The sequence below is a fragment of the Armigeres subalbatus genome, chromosome 1 (genome assembly GCF_024139115.2).
Source record: "Armigeres subalbatus isolate Guangzhou_Male chromosome 1, GZ_Asu_2, whole genome shotgun sequence".
Lineage (NCBI taxonomy): Eukaryota > Metazoa > Arthropoda > Insecta > Diptera > Culicidae > Armigeres > Armigeres subalbatus.
In genome coordinates this window covers 311,507,954-311,525,119 of record NC_085139.1, presented here as the reverse complement: position 1 = coordinate 311,525,119, position 17,166 = coordinate 311,507,954, and the positions used below count along the sequence as shown (strand labels likewise).

General features: G+C 46.4%; 1 protein-coding gene across 2 annotated transcripts in view; it reads right to left on the bottom strand.

The window, feature by feature from the left end:
• LOC134207923 (ras GTPase-activating protein-binding protein 1) overlaps nt 1-17,166 on the bottom strand; it is a 33,601-nt gene that overhangs the window by 2,999 nt on the left and 13,436 nt on the right. Inside the window, exons 3-5 of one of the 2 annotated variants that reach the window (XM_062683997.1) lie at nt 9,664-11,195; nt 9,363-9,601; nt 8,978-9,304 (exon numbers count right to left, since the gene is read on the bottom strand). In XM_062683997.1, coding sequence (XP_062539981.1) covers nt 8,978-9,304; nt 9,363-9,601; nt 9,664-11,195 — 2,098 coding nt within the window. Of the gene's footprint in view, nt 1-8,457; nt 9,305-9,362; nt 9,602-9,663; nt 11,196-17,166 lie in introns of those variants that run through there. The other variant, XM_062683996.1, reaches the window with a different exon arrangement.

Below are 17,166 nucleotides of genomic sequence, written 5' to 3'. Positions count from 1 at the left end.
CTTCTTGTGCCCGTCGGATCGTTGTCGAGAACCATTTTCACCGGGTTACTGTCCGACATTCTGGCTACGTGCCCGGCCCATCGCAGTCGTCCGATTTTCGCGGTGTGAACGATGGATGGTTCTCCCAACAGCTGATGCAATTCGTGGTTCATTCGCCTCCTCCACGTACCGTCCGCCATCTGCACCCCACCATAGATGGTACGCAGCACTTTCCTTTCGAAAACTCCAAGTGCGCGTTGGTCCTCCACGAGCATCGTCCAGGTCTCGTGTCCGTAGAGGACTACCGGTCTAATTAGCGTTTTGTAGATTGTCAGTTTGGGGCCCTCCTTAGCCGTGCGGTAAGACGCGCGGCTACAAAGCAAGACCATGCTGAGGGTGGCTGGGTTCGATTCCCGATGCCGGTCTAGACAATGTTCGGATTGGAAATTGTCTCGACTTCCCTGGGCATAAAAGTATCATCGTGTTAGCCTCATGATATACGAATGCAAAAAATGGTAACTTGGCTTAGAAACCTCGCAGTTAATAACTTTGGAAGTGCTTAATGAACACTAAGCTGCGAGGCGGCTCTGTCCCAGTGTGGGGATGTAATGCCAATAAGAAGAAGAAGAAGAAGAAGATTGTCAGTTGATACGGCGGCGAACTCTATTCGATCGGAGCGTCTTGCGGAGTCCAAAGTACGTACGATTTCCAGCCATGATGCGTCTCCGAATTTCTCTGCTGGTGTCATTTTCGGCAGTCACCAGTGAGCCCAAGTACACAAATTCTTCTACCACCTCGATTTCGTCACCACCGATGCAAACTCGCGGTAGGTGGCTCACATTGTCTTCTCTTGATACTCTTCCTATCATGTACTTCGTCTTCGACGTGTTGATGACTAGCCCGATCCGCTTAGCTTCCCTCTTCAGTCTGATGTAGGCTTCCTCCATCTTCTCAAAGTTACGTGCCATAATATCTATGTCGTCGGCGAAACCAAATAGCTGGACGGACTTATTCAAAAATTGTACCACTCGTGTTAATCCCTGCTCTTCGTATTACCCCTTCCAAAGCGATGTTGAATAGCAGACACGAAAGACCATCACCTTGCCGTAACCCTCTGCGGGTTTCGAAGGGACTCTAGAATGCCCCTGAAACTCGAACTACGCACATCACCCGATCCATCGTCGCTTTGATCAACCGTGTCAGTTTATCCGGAAAACCGTGTTCGTGCATTAGTTGCCATAGCTGGTCCCGATCGATTGTATCATATGCGGCTTTGAAGTCGATGAATAGATAATACAATAAAATTATTTTACAAACATACAAATATAAACAGTTTACAATACATTCAACAAATTAAAATGATTGACGATCTCTCTGTGCCCCGAGAGAAACGTCTAATGTGTTGCCCATTGCGAGATATGACGAGGTTTCATAAAAGATTTTGGTCCATCAGTCAAATCCCGCAAATGTGTTCTTATTGCATTTTGTCTTCAACAGCCAAGCCGTTGAATACATAGCTCTATTTGGTGTAGGATTCAGATCCTATTTGGGCACCCAGAATAATTTTGTGCCATGTGGCACCAGCAATATAAAGTCTGTGTCTGGGAATTCCTCGATTTATAATATTAATTGCCTATCTTCAGGCCCAAACACAGAACATTAAGGAATGGAACATACACAAATCCACTCAAACATTTGTCACTAACATGTAAGATAAAATGAACCGTAATACATTTTTTTTTCAAGATAAAATGAACCGTAACACAACCTTCAACCAACGGGAACGAAATTTTTGTGGATGGTCTAGAAGCATCCACAAAAATTTCGTCAATTTGATTGGAGGAAAGGTGTTGAGGAGGACGATTACTTCCTAATCTAACTTAAATTACGCAATCTCAAACAAATACTCCATACAACGATGGAACTCCGAGCATTGCTAACGGTAGCGGTAACGAAAACAAAAGACGGTAAACGAAAAATAATTCCTGACGCATCACACATTGATGCCAGAAAACAGGAAAGAAACACCACACTTGGTGACAGAACTTAAAATTACTTAACTTACAACTAGGTAAGTGAAGAATCTTGTCCTCAACACCTGAGTTACGACGTTTTCGTCGGGGAGCCATATTACAATAAAAAGTTTTACGAACATACAAAAATAAATAATTACAATACATTCAACAAATTAAAATGATCGACGATCTCTCTGTGCCCCGAGAGAAACGTCCAATTTGTTACCCATTGCGAGATATGACGAGGTTTCCTTATAAGATTTTGGTCCATCAGTCAAATCCCGCAAATGTGTTTTCATTGCCTTTTGGTGCATTTTGTCTACAACAGACAAGCCGTTGAATACATAGCTCTATTTGGTGTAGGATTCAGATCCTATTTGGGCACCCTCAATTAATTTGTGCCAAGTGGCACCAGCAATATAAAGTCTGTGTCTGGGAATTCCTCTATTTATAATTTTAATTGCCTATCTTCAGGCCCAAACACATAACATGCAGGAACGGAACATACACAATTCCAATCAGACATTTGTCACTTACAGGTAAGATAAAATAAACCGTAACATAGATGATGTGTGGGCACGTTGTATTCGCGGCATTTCTGCAGTACTTGGCGAATGGCGAACACCTGGTCCGTGGTGGAGCGTTCGTCCATAAAACCCGCCTGGTACTGCCTCACGAACTCCCTTGCAGTTGGTGCTAGTCGACGGCATAAAACTTGGGAGAGTACCTTGTAGGCGGCGTTCAGCAATGTGATTGCGCGGTAGTTGCTACAATCCAGCTTATCGCCCTTTTTGTAGATGGGACACACGACACCTTCCATTCACTCCTGCGGCAAAACTTCCTCCTCCCAAATCTTGGTAATGACCCAGTGCAGCGCTCTAGCCAGTGCCTCACCACCGTGTTTAAATAGCTCTCCTGGTAGTTGGTCAACCCCAGGGGCTTTGTTGTTCTTCAGCCGGGCAATCTCCTCCTGGATTTCCTGGAGATCCGGAGCCGGTAGAATTATGTTCTGCGCGCGTTCTCCCAGGTCCATCACCATACCGCCATCTTCGTCTCCCACATCGCCATTCAGGTGTTCTTCGTAGTGCTGTCGCCACCTTTGGATCACCTCGTAAGAAGGTTCCCGTTTATGTCCTTACACATATCAGGCTGTGGCACGTGGCCCTCACGTGAACGGTTTAACTTCTCATAGAACTTTCGTGTGTTATTAGCGCAGTACAGTTGCTCCGTTTCTTCACGATCTCGATCTTCCTGCTGGCGCTTTTTCCTCCGGAAAATCGAGTTTTGTCTGTTCCGCGCCTGTTTATATCGTGCCTCGTTCGCCCTCGTGCGGTGTTGCAGCAATCTCGCCCATGCTGCATTCTTCTCTTCCACTAACTGCTCACATTCGCCGTCATACCAGTCGTTTCTCTGATCCGGGGGCACCGTGCCAAGTGCAGCGGTTGCGGTGCTACCAATGGCGGATCGAATATCTCCAGCCATCTTCAAGAGACGCTGCGCCTAGCTGCTCTTCCGTTGGGAGTGCCACTTCCAGCTGCTGCGCGTATTCTTGGGCTAGTCTACCGTCTTGTAGCCGCCCAATGTTAAGCCGCGGCGTCCGACTTCGACGCGTGTTGTACACCGTCGAGAATTTTGAGCGCAGGCATACTGCAACGAGGTAGTGGTCGGATTCAATATTCGCACTGCGGTAAGTGCGGACGTTCGTGATATCGGAGAAGAATTTACCGTCGATTAGAACGTGGTCGATTTGGTTTTCCGTTTCTTGGTTAGGTGATCTCCATGTGGCCTTGTGGATATTTTTGCGGGGAAAGAAGGTGCTTCGGACTACCATTCATCGTATTAAATCTTAAGCGGGAATTAAATAAAAATTGTAGAAAATTGAGGAATGCATTCACATTTTAATTTGCTTCATTGATTGTCTTATTACAAGGACTAGCACGCTGGCATTTCCATCGAACAAGTTACCATTGCTTTTCAATGATCGTCATGTCATTCAATTTTAACATCATGCTGCAATGGCAAGCGTGGTTGATGCTACAAACAATTGCTCTTGTCAGATTCTTTTAAAAAATTGACAAACAAATTTTTGTTCAATTTCTGTGCGATTCGATTCTTGAAACTGTGATTATTAGCTGAACGCCCTACAAACTGCACCAGACACGCTTGCCGTTGCAGCATGATGAATGACAATCTACCAAGTCACCAATGATTACTTTGTCTCAACATTTCAGGTCCCAACCAGAACTATTTGATGACGATCATTGAAAAGCAATGGTAACTTGTTCGATGGAAATGCTTGCCAGCGTGCAAGTCTTTGTAATAAAGCAATCAATGAAGCAAAATTAAATGTGAATGCACTCCTCAATTCTCTACAATTTTTATTTAATACCCGCTTAAGATTTAATACCGTGCTATATTAAAATAAATGTGTAGCTGCAACTTCCCGACAAATTCAATCCAAAAAAATATCTGGATGTAGATTTCCTAGGCCTTTTATCAATGAAAAATGTTGATTTTTGAGTATCTCGAAGGAGGAAATCTGTTGAAACACGTAGAAGATCTGTCCCGATTATAACACAATGTTCTACAAAGTTTTTCGAGGATAGGTATGGCTTTCATCAGAAGAGGTGAGCCAGCCAAGGGCTAAAAACCTCTTAAATAAAGACGATAATAATAATAATAATATGGCTTTCATTTAGTTGTTGTTTCAATGAATTTCGTTCATCCCACTCAGAGTTACGATTTTTTTAGGGGCAAAATCATGCCAAAAACACTAAATCGATTTGAAACACAACTAAATTTTAACCAATTGAGCTGAAATTTTCACCAGAAGTCTATCTTAGCATAAGAATTGTGAATACCAGTTGACCGGTCGATTTGAAGAAATTTTTTGAAATTTGAACAGATCTAGTGTATAATGATGCGCCAATGAAAACCACTCTCGGGCGAGCACTGGCGCTTGAACCTAGCTATTTAACACTGTAAAGAATTAATTAACTTTACAGAACCCGTAGCTTCTGGGAATGAAAGCATACCCACATATGGAGTTACGCTCAAGAAGAATACCACCCATTCGATTGCCCGAGGAGGGAGCCCCTACTGGAGCTGGTCCTAGGACGGGGGACTGAGCGAGCGGCCAGTGGCTAGAGGAAGGAGATGTGCAACAGCGACCCTCTAGTCATCGGGCTGAGCTCGTGCCGACAAGGCAAAACAGAAACAGCAGCAGAAGAAATCACCAAGGGAATGCTGCACCTGCTGATGTTGCTGTGGTTGATCGTCATCAATCACTCATGTTAGCAGGCCGCCGACGGCAGCGGATCATGGGACAAGGAAGATGAAGCAATACGTGATCCGTTGCTACTACGTTTGCACCAGGATGGAGAAGGATATGTCCGCCAGACCGTCGATGCTGGAGATGTTCAATGAGAGGTTCCCTTGGTTTGCACCCCGGCTTGACCAGAACAAGTTGTACACACGCCAGAGAGCTATCATGTCACATAATATGCTGTCTCCAGAAGACGTAGAGTACATCAAGCGGGAAGTGCAGTGGGAACTAGGAGAGGAGATACGTCGAGAAGGAGTTCTGTTGAGTTGGATGGATAAATCGCAAGTAACCGTCGCGATTCAATTGTACCTGCCACTCCAGATCCAACAGTGGAATTACAACTACAGCAATTGAAAGACGAACTAGTCAATCATATGGGCACAGCAGTTACTAGGTTCCGTGGGACAGACCCATGCAGTACTCCTATCGATTGACGAGTGCAGTAAGCATCCTTAATCAGGATATTTTGCCACAGTACTTGGAAACCGTGGAGAACCTTGAGGAGCTGCAGTTTATCGTGTATTCGGCTGCAGTGGCTGCTGTAAGGACGTTGGGAACGCGCCCGCAAGGTGAGAGTGATGGACGCGCATGTCTCAAAGTACAAAAACCCGCGTGGATGCGACGTCTAGAGACCCGCATCGCCACAGCAATGCAGCACGCTATGATGATGTAAAGCATATCCCTACACACACATTACCGATGAAGAAAAGGTACTACGGTCCAGGTCTCTCAGCATCAGGAGGGGCATATTCCAAGGCAATACCTTTAGTCCTCTATGGTTTTGCCTTGCCATGAACCCTCTTAGCAGAGCACTCAACCAACACAACTATGGATGGGGAAAGGAGTACAAACATTACCCACACCTTTTTTATGGATGATTTGAAGCTGTTTGCGGAAGACGTAGAGAAGCTGCACCAATTTCTGCGGCTTGTAACGGTGTCGATGAATGTCTATTCATACATCTACACCGGGTTCACCTGGTAGATGCCGACAGTTTCCGCGTCAATGATCAGGAAGAGATTCGAAACATGGTTGAAGGTTCCTAGGTTTCCTGCAACTGAAAGGAATTCGACAGACAATGATCAAAAAAGAGCTGCAGGAAAACTTTTTGCATCGTGTCAACGGTATTTTGAAGAGTCTTGTCGGCCGGCAACAAGGTGAAGGCGATAAACACGTTTGCCGTGCCATTGTTGACATACAGTTTCGGGGTGGTGAAGTGGACCAAAACTGACTTGGAGGCGTTAGAACGAGCAGTACGAGTGGCGTTCACTAAGCATCGCATGCGCCATCCAAAATCGTCGTCCATTGAGAGAGTCACCTACACGTACAGTAGGAGGAAGAGGCGTCACCGATATACAAACACTATGTGTTTCCCAGATCAAGCAGTTGCGAAGATACTTCGTGGAAAGTCAGAACCACCACGAAATCTATCGCGCTGTATGTTAAACTGACCACGGATTCAGTGTCCTGCATCTGGTGCAGGAGGACTATCAGCTGAATTGCGACCTCAAATCTGTCGACGAGATGATCGCATCGTGGAAGCAGAAGGAGGTGCATGGGACGTACCCCCATCAACTGGAGCTGGAATATATCGACAAAGCGGCGTCGAATAGGTGGCTGGTGCGGTGTGAACTTTCAGAAACAGAAGGATTCATGGTAGCCATCCAGGACCGGGTAATTGCGACGAAGAACTATCGGCACTATATATTGCACGAAAAAGTGGAGGACCGTTTTTTTTAATTCTTTATTAAGGTGTTTTTTTTTTTAAATTCTAGATTAATTTCAACACCGAGGAGGACATATCGTGTCCGGGTGCTCAGCCTATCTCGGCCGTCATAATGAAGTAGCCAAGATTGTGCACCAACAGCTAGCTTGCTTTAAAGCACAACTTGTTTAACCAGTTTTTCGCCTACTACAAATATGTGCCTGTCCCGATTCTGGAAAATAGTTTCGTGGCGCTGTACTGGGATCGCGGCCCGATATTGTGGTCTACGACAAAAGGATGAAGCGGATAACCTTCATCGACATTGCTGTACCGCTAGACCATAATGTCCAAACAACATTCTCCGACAGGATAACGAAGTACCACGACTTGACGGAGGAGTTGAAGCAGATTTGGTACCTGGAGGACGTGCCTATAATTCCGGTTGTTATCTCAGCAACTGAAATCGTCCCGAAATCTTTTCTGAGATCCTTAGGAGAGCTGGAACTATCTCATAACCTCCATAGTATCCAAAAAACAATGGTTCTTGGAACTTGCAGTATTGTCAGTAGGTTCCTGAACCACCATAACTAATACATCCGGTGCAAACGTTTACTATGGGATTTTAAGTCAACCGTCGAATGAGATCCACAGAGCCTTATCCCCTTTGGCATTTAGATTGCTCGGGGTAGGTGAAAATTCCCAGCACGCTTGCTGAGCAAGTACCAAAACTCTATAATAATAATAATGAAATAATGATTATTTTTCTATTTTGGAGCGTTCACAAACACTTAGTGTGCGAGAAAGGCAATATAATTTAATGTTTATTTTTCATGTAAGGGGTCGTACACTTATTACGTAAGCAATTTTTCTGTGTTTTTCGACCCTCCCTCCCCCATGTAGGATTTTTCCCATACAAATGATTTTTTATTTATATGGCGCGTAAGAAAACAACAGGAGTGCTTACGTGTGTACGGCCCCTAAGATGATGACCTTGTCCTCTCTAAAGGGGGATCAAGTAACTACCGGTTGTTCCAAGCAAATCGAATGTACGACAGAACATTGCACACAACGAATGCTGAATCGTAATGTACAAAATTTGCCACATTCGGAGTTGAAAAATCATTTCATAATCAGTCTATGCATTTGTAGGTCGTTCCAAAATTGCATTCGCTCGGATATAGGTATCAATTGTGAAACCGCATTAAGGTAAATATGTATAATTAAACTATTATAAAGTTATAAAGATCATCTCCTAATGTGGCGGTCCTGTTCAGTCCCACGTCTTTTCTCCTTGATAAAAAAACGCACTCAATCGATTTTCATTCTATGTCATTCTCCCGACTAAATCGACGTACACACACAAAGTCTGAGCGGACCACAGAGAATCCTTCGAGCAGGGAATCAATCAAAAAACAATAACAACGCAAGGATGATTAATTTTTTTCGATCTTGGAAAATCGTACTTTTATTCCATTTGTGTTACATTGTTTGCAGCTGGAACATCCCCTGTCTGTTCGATTACTATTTTTTTAGGACTAGAAAAAAGTGAATAGAGGGAACACAAACTCATTATTGTATGATTTTGGTTCACGTTGTTTTCTTTTTCTTTTTCCTCTGCAGTTTTACTCATTATTTTTTTGTTAATCAATAGAACTATATCACATCCTACGCGCGAAAAGAAAACGAAAAATTCAAAACCAGCAATCATAGACCTTTCGCTACGGCCGATTGTTTAGTTATTAATGTGTATGTGTGTGTAATGCATTTTGTTTTCTTCTTGTTTCCATATAAGATAAAGAGAGATTGGCAAATATGATTTCGAGTCGATAGTAAAATGATATTATGCTTGGTTTTTAATGATGGATTCTAGCCACATGGCTGTCTGTCTCTGTTCTAACGTCGTCCTCCGTAGGTGCTGCCAGGACCGCCCCCGTAAGAGTTGTTGCTACTTACGTTTCCATTTCCGGATCGCGGACCACCACCGGTTAGGCTGCTACGATCCGATCGCTGGTATCCTCCGCGACCCATACCACCACCTCCGGCACCGACTCCACCCTGACCGCGCTGTCCCGAACCACCACGGTTCATGTTCCCTTGGGGACCACCGGGTCCTCCTCGTTGTGGACCTCCAGGGCCTCCGCGTGGTCCACTGCTTCCGTTGCCTCCAAGGTTACTGCCACCCATACGGCCACCTGTTTCGCCGGGACCACGCATTCGGGTTTTCTTCTCCTCCACATTCAACTTCTGACCATCCGGAGCGTTATCTGGGAAGTACAGGGGCTAAAAAAAGCAAAATCAAATCATACATCCAAACAAACATTAATTATTCGTAGCATACCGTATTCTCTAGGCAATTCTGCACTGACGAAGGATCTTCGTACGTAATGAAGCCATAGTTCGGAGGAGCACGTACTCCCGGAACTTTAGGTCCTGGTTTCGAGTGGATGCGCAGATCCACAACCGTACCGTACTTAGAGAACAGCATGGACAACTCTTCTTCGGTCGCATGATGTGGAATGTTTCCCAAAAACAGCTGGTGATTATCTCCAAACTGCGAGCTACTCTGTTGACGCCGATCTGGAAACAATCATAGCATTTAAAATGTTGTTACAAACAAACAAATCTACTCGATTATGTACCTTCGCCATCGCTATTGTAGCTTCTCTGGTAGCTTGGGCGACTGTCTTGCGGCCTAAGCGAGTTCGGACCGCCACCGGGTGGGCCACCATTGCCTCGAATCGGCCGCTGTTGGTTTTGCATCCGCTGTGGCATCGGCACCTGTCCGCCCATGCCACTCTGATCCTGTTGTAATGGTTGCTGCTGGTTACGATCGTACTTGTTCGTACCGCCAAGTCCGCCGGAGGTGACGCTATTGGGGCCGCCATTGTTGGAGCTAGAGCCTTGCAGTGAAGCTGGCGGAGGTGACATTACAGTTGGACGTCCAGCAGCCACATTACTGTAGCCCTGTTGGTGATGCGACTGTTGCTGCTGTTGATGATGGGAAGAAACAGAAGCGAAACTCAACGGCCCAGGACCACCGGCTCCTCCAGATTTGACCAAATTGGCATAGGTTTTTGGTTCGTTGGATAGTTGTTGTTGTGGTACGGATTGTTGCTGATGTTGTTGATCGTTCAAATCCGCCTGGCCGTGTCCGTGGTGGTGGTGATGATCGTGAGCATCGCTAGCTTCAGCAGGAGTCGGGTCGTTGACAGAGGGCAGAGCAGGTTCCAGTTCATTCATGGACAGAGAGCTTTGAATCGGTTCCGGTTCGACTATTGGAGCTGGTTGAAGCTGTTGCGGCTGGGTAACGGTTTGTTGCGGAATAGGTTGCTGTATTTGTTGGGGCTGCAGGGTTTGCGGAATTGATTGCTGCGACTGAACCACTTGTTGTTGGGTAAGATGCTGAATCGATTCCACAGTTGGTATTCCACTAGCAACGCTTGGAACCTGCTGCATCACTGCAGCTGGATTCTGCTGAGGTGCAGTACCAACCGAAGTTTGCATCAGCTGGGTGGCCGTTTGGGTTGGAACGGTTTTCAACAAATCGTCGTGCACTCCATTCAGTTGTTGCTGCTGTTGTTGCTGTTGCTGCGACTGCTGGGGTTGTTGAACCTGTTGCGGTTGACCATAGCTGGGGATAATTCCTGCAGGAGCAGTGTTCATAACGCCGGGAGGATAATAGAGTTGCTGCTGCTGAGGTGGCGCCTGTTGCTGCGGCTGTCCAAGATTGGGAGCTACACCTCCAGCGGTAGGAACAACGTTAGCCTGCACGGACTGCTGATCCACGACGGCATTGTTGACGTCTACTTCTCCGGCGTCTTCCTCACCCGAACGATCGTTCTCATCGATTTCGTCGTCCGAATAAATGTCCTGGTAACGGAAAATGTCGTTATGGACGTAATACTTCTTCGGCGACTGGGCAGCTAGAACGAAGGTTTGCGTGAAACGACGCATCGGTTGCCCATCGTTGGAGAGCTCGCCGGTCACCTGGACGACGACGCCGTTACCGAGGGTAGCCTGCGAGTCCACCTGGCTGATCTTGGCATGGCAGTCACGAAAGTTCAGCTGCTGGATCTTGTTATGGATCTGCTTCTGACCTATCACCAGCGTCGCTTCCTGATTTTTCGTATCCAAACCACCGTGAACAAAGCTCGACGAGTTGTTGTAGAAACTAATTCGAATAGAAGAGAAAAAAGGATTAGACATTTGATCATAAGTTTCGATTACAAAAACTGATTCTGGTCCTAAATAAATTGGTCATGAAAACTTCTGTTCCGAAAACTCAGATGTGAAAATGTACATTATGTGGAAGATTTTGATTTGAAACATGTATTGGAGGTAACCAACTTCCTTCGATGGGACTCGAACCCACGACCTCAGTACGCTAGACTGCTGCTTTAAACCAACTAAGCTACGAAGCACCTCCGTCGGCCTTCGCAACTTAGCGGCTACTGAATGAGCCCAAGATTCCCAAATTGGACGCAAAAAGTGTGCTGGAGAAATCACTTCTGGATCAGCTGGGTCTCCGGATATAGCGAAAAGTGGTCTCGAGTTGAGAACGGCCTCAATTTCGCACAATATTGTTACCATTTCTTCGAAATTTAACGTTTTATTTCCTATTACTCGTTTTAGGTGTGTTTCGGTACTCTTTACGGCGGCCTCCTACAGGCCACCGAACTCGGGTGAGTCTGGCGGAATAAAGTGCCACTCAATTTCTTTCGAGTGGCAAAACTTTACGGTCTTGTCTACGTCGGGCTGGTTCCGGAACATCTCGAATACATGATGAAGCTCGTTCTTAGAACCATGAAAATTTGTCGCATTATCAGAATGAATTTGTGAAACAATTCTCCTACGGCTCACGAAGCATTGTAAGACGGCGAGAAATGTGTCGGTTGTCAGATCGGGCACCAACTCCAAGTGTACGGCCTTCGTTGCCATACAAACGAAAACCTCGATGTAAGCTTTGACCAAAATGCAAAATGGTGGGTTGACATCAAGGAAGGAGCGCCCAACAGAGCTCTGGTCCCCACAAGTCCCTATCTCACGCTTCCACGGGTCGTCCGATGACAAAAGACCGCCAGCTAAGGGTTGTGTACTTAGCTGGTAGTGCAGCCTGGGCACTGTTGTCCTTCTGACATCAGCTAGAGTGAGAAGGTACGCCTCGAGCGTCTGTTCACCAGGAGGTGCGGCTCAAACAGCGTCTGCCTGGTACCCAGCGGCTGATTAACGAAATGCTGTATCGCGTCAGCTATACCTAAGGTGGCAGCCCCATCATCGCGATGTAGGTAACGCGACCCCGGTAAGGTAGCTTACTGAAGCCTCTCAAATACCACGAAAAATGGAGATAGAAGAAAAAGAGAACGTTATTTTTGGCAACCGACCCGGCAACGAAATAAGGACTATGATTGGAAACTCGGTACCTGGAATGTCAGGACCCTAAATGAACCTGGACGAGTGAGCCTTCTGGCTCTCGAACTGCAGAAGGTTGGAGTGAACGTGGCTGCTATTCAAGAAGTCCGATGGCCTAGATCCGGAGAACGTGAATTCCGAGCCGTGGACCCCACGACCAATACTGCATTCAAGTATAACATCTATCACAGCGGCGGTGAAAAAGCAGAGCATGGAGTTGGTTTCGTAGTGATGGGCAAGCAGATGAAGCGAGTGATGCGGTGGAAACCCATTAGCGAACGAATCTGTGTGTTGAGGATACGGGGCAAATTCTTCAATTACAGCCTAATCAACGTTTACGCACCGACAAACGATAAATCCGACGACGTGAAGGACACGTTTTATGAATGTCTTGATAAAGCCTATGGAGAGTGCCCAAAGCATGACGTGAAAATTGTTATCGGAGACGCTAACGCTCAGGTCGGTAGAGAGGACTTTTTCTGTCCCATAATCGGTAGGGAGAGCCTTCACTCCGCTACCAATGACAACGGCCTACGGCTAGTAAATTTTGCTGCTGCCAGAGGGATGGCCATCAGTAGCACCTACTTCGCACGAAAGAACATCCGAAAGCACACCTGGAGACACCCAAATGGAGAAACTTGCAACCAGATAGACCATGTTCTGGTGGATGGGCGCCATTTCTCGGATGTTATCGATGTGCGGACATTCAGAGGTCCGAACATTGACTCTGATCACTACCTCGTTGTCAGTAAAATTCGATCACGGTTGTCAACTGTATCGAACGAAAGATCACAGTGAACGATGCGTTACAATATCCAGCGATTGTCGGCGGAAGGAGTATCGGCTGAGTACCGCCAGAAGCTCGACGAACGGATAAGTGCAATCAACGTTAGCGACAACATCAACGATCTATGGGAGTCGATCCATGGAGCGGTGAGCACAACAGCACGAGAAGTGGTAGGCACTGCACAGAGGCGACCCAGGACGGGATGGTTCGATGTGGAGTGCCAGAGAGTGACAGACGAGAAGAACGTTGCCAGAAGCCGGATGTTGGTGTCAGGTACCCGATCGAATAGAGATCGGTACAAGGAAGCAAGAGCAGCCGAAAAACGAACCCACCGCAGGAAGAAAAAAGAGTACGAAGAACAAGTGATTAGTGAGGCGCAGGAAAAAATGGAGCAGAACGATATGCGGAGGTTTTATGAGTCTGTCAATGGCGTGCGGAGAAAGACAGCGCCATCTCCCGTCATGTGCAACGACCAACAAGGGAATTTGGTTTGACGAGGAAATGCCTGCTAGCTGGTTGGACGGCCTCATTTGCCCTCTCTTTAAGAAAGGGCACAGACTGGAGTGCGCCAATTACCGAGGAATAACCCTTCTTAATTCGGCGTACAAAATTATGTCCCGTATTCTGTTCAACAGATTGAGACCGCTTGAAGAGTCCTTCGTCGGCCAATACCAAGCAGGTTTTCGTGAGGGCCGATCAACGACGGATCAAATGTTTACCCTGAGACAAATCCTTGATAAATTCCGGGAGTACAACTTGCAGACACATCATCTGTTTATTGATTTCAAGGCGGCGTACGATTCAGTGAAACGGAATGAATTATGGCAAATTATGCTTGAACATGGTTTTCCGGCGAAACTGATACGGCTGATTCGTATAACGTTGGACGGATCGAAATCAAGTGTAAGGGTTGCGGATGAAATATCGACGTCATTTGTTACCTTAGATGGATTAAAGCAGGGTGATGCACTCTCGAACCCACTGTTCAATATAGCGCTCGAGGGAGCGATTAGGAGAGCTGGTGTGCAAAGAAGCGGTACCATTATCACAAAATCGCATATGCTCCTGGGATTTGCGGACGATATCGATATTATCGGAATTGATCGCCGTGCCGTGGAAGAGGCTTTTCGCCTTTTAAGAGGGAGACAGCGAGGATTGGACTCACGATCAATACCAGCAAAACGAAGTACATGGTCGCTGGCAATCAACGTGGGTTCATTAGTGGTGGTGGTAGCGAAATAGTGCTGGATGGTGAAAAATTTGAAGTGGTAGAAGAATTTGTGTATCTTGGAACATTAGTGACGTGCGATAATGATGTTACCCGCGAGGTGAAAAGGCGTATTGCAGCTGCAAATAGGGCTTATTACGGACTTCGTAACCAGCTTAAGTCCCGTAGTCTGCAAACGAAAACAAAACTCGCGCTGTATACTACTCTGATTCTTCCGGTGGCTTTATACGGCCATGAGACATGGACGTTAAAGGAGGCTGATCGGAGAGCTTAAGGTGCTGCGGACAATACTCGGCGGTAAACAGGAGAACGGTATCTGGCGGCGTCGCATGAATCACGAATTGTACCAGGTGTATAAAGGGCTGGATATTATTAAGCTTATACAACACGGCAGACTACGGTGGGCTGGTCACGTTGTTCGTATGCCGGAAGAACGACAAGCGAAGATAATATTTAGTAGAGAACCCGGAAGAGGCCGCAGGCTTCGTGGAAGGCCGCGTACACGATGGCTTTTTGCAGTTGAAGAGGACCTGAGGGCGCTCAATGTTCAGGGCGACTGGAAGCGATTGGCCCAGGATCGAGTCCAGTGGAGAAGGATACTCCATTCGGCGTAGGTTCATCGAAGAGCTGTAGCCCATCAAGTATCAAGTAAGTAAGCTTTGACCATCTTTGGACGATGTGTTCCTTGCTTCACAAGCATCGGTCCAGCATAGTCCACGCCAGTAATGCTGTGTGTCACTCGTTGTTTTGGAAGATCGCCCACGAGCTGAGAAACGTCCGTTGCATTCGATCGAAAGCATTTTATGCATGACCTAGTCCTACCTGTCGAATGGTTGATCGAGCGCGTAGCAACCAACACTGCTGTCTGATTGCAAAAAGAAGCCCAGCCGGTACAACGTGCAAAAGTTCGTAATGCATTTCTCGGATCAGGCGATGTGTGACTGGACTTGCGTTCGGAAGAATCAACTGGTGCTTCGATTCGTTGGATAAGTTGGAATGCTTGAATCGTCCGCCGACCCTTAGCACACCATCATCAGTGTAGATAGGATTGAGATTTCCGATGCGTTTGCAAAGCGTTTTAGTTTTCACTCGCTGGATTTCATCTCGTAGTTCTATGTACTGAACCACGCGTACAATGACCATCGTCGACCGTCGAAGTTCTTGCACAATTAAATGTCTTCTGGTGATGCGCTCCTTATTAGGCTTGCGCGCGTTGTTCGAGAATCGCATTACCCTTGCGATTATTCGTTGAAGCCGTTGGAAAGAACTGCAGAAACTCCAAAAGAACTCTTCGGTGAGCGCCGGCAATGCTACAACATTGGACTTCAGTTCCGGTAGATCCTTGTCGAGCACATCATTCAACACCTCAAGACTAGTAAACGGTGAGTTGATAAACTTGTCACCAGCCCAGAACAGTTCGCTATCCATAAGCTCGCATGGAAGCATCCCACGAGATACAATGTCCGCTGGGTTGTGTTGGGAACAAACATAATTCCAAAGAATCGAATCGGAAGTCCATCGGTGTTGGCTTGAATCTCGCTTACACGATTACATACGAATGTTTGAAGCTGATAAGGATGCTTTTTCAGCCACGCCAACACTATTTCGCTGTCGGAATATAACACAACCTTTCGTATGTTGATGCTGAGGGCTGGCAGCACCTCGCGGACCAGACGAACGAGTAATAATGATGCGCACAATTCCTTGCGTGGAATCGTAAGTGCTCGGAGTGGTGCTACCTTCGATTTGCTGATTAGCAGTCTGGATTTGACGGTTCCATCATCCATTATGCTTTGGATGTAAACGCAGGCTCCGTATGCCGCATTAGACGCATCTGCAATCAGTTGAGGGAGCGCGATCTTGAGGTTGTTCCATTCCATTTGTGCTTGGTCGTCAACGGGTTCGTTCCAATCCAGTTTACATTGCCATAAACGTTGTACCAGTAGCTTTGCTAAAAAGATGGAAGGTGCGAATAATCATAGCGGATCGAAGTGTTTCGCTACCTCCGAGTATATTATACGCTTCGTAGCTGGTGGGTCGCGTTCAGTTGGCGTCTTTGCGCATTCGGCAATTAAAAGTTCATCGGTGATTGGCTCCCACAGTAGGCCGAGAACCTTGATGACATTGTTAACATGGTGATCTGCAAGCGGCTTCAGCGTTTCTTTCTCGTCTTCCGGAATACGTGCAAGTAGCTCGGGTGAATTGGAGCAGCACTTGTGAATTGGGAATCCATTACGAGCCAACATCAATAAGCCATTTTATAGAAAGCTCAAATGACAGGAGACCTAATACTAATATTTACATTTTACAAGGAACATTTGCGAAAATGGAATAAAATGATGATGATGATGACGAATGATGGTTTGCATGCACATTTACCAAAACAAAGACCGAGCCTTCCGCTCAAAATTTCGATCATCTGATCGAATCTGTCTCGTAAAATGGCTTATTGTTGTTATTAAGTTATTGTAGCTGGTGTTGTGCTTCGATAGCATCGTCCATCGTAGCAGTCCCTGATAAGACGTCGTCAACATAACAGTCAGCCTTGATATTTGCTGCTACCGGAAATGTCGCTTTTTCTTCGTTGGCTAGCTGCACCAGGCATCGAGTGGCCTGGAAAGGCGCTGAAGTAGTACCGTAAGTGACGGTCAGTACTCAGTAGCTCCAGAATCTTCAGCGGATCGTTCGGATTCTCTATATATACGCTACTTGTGTGTG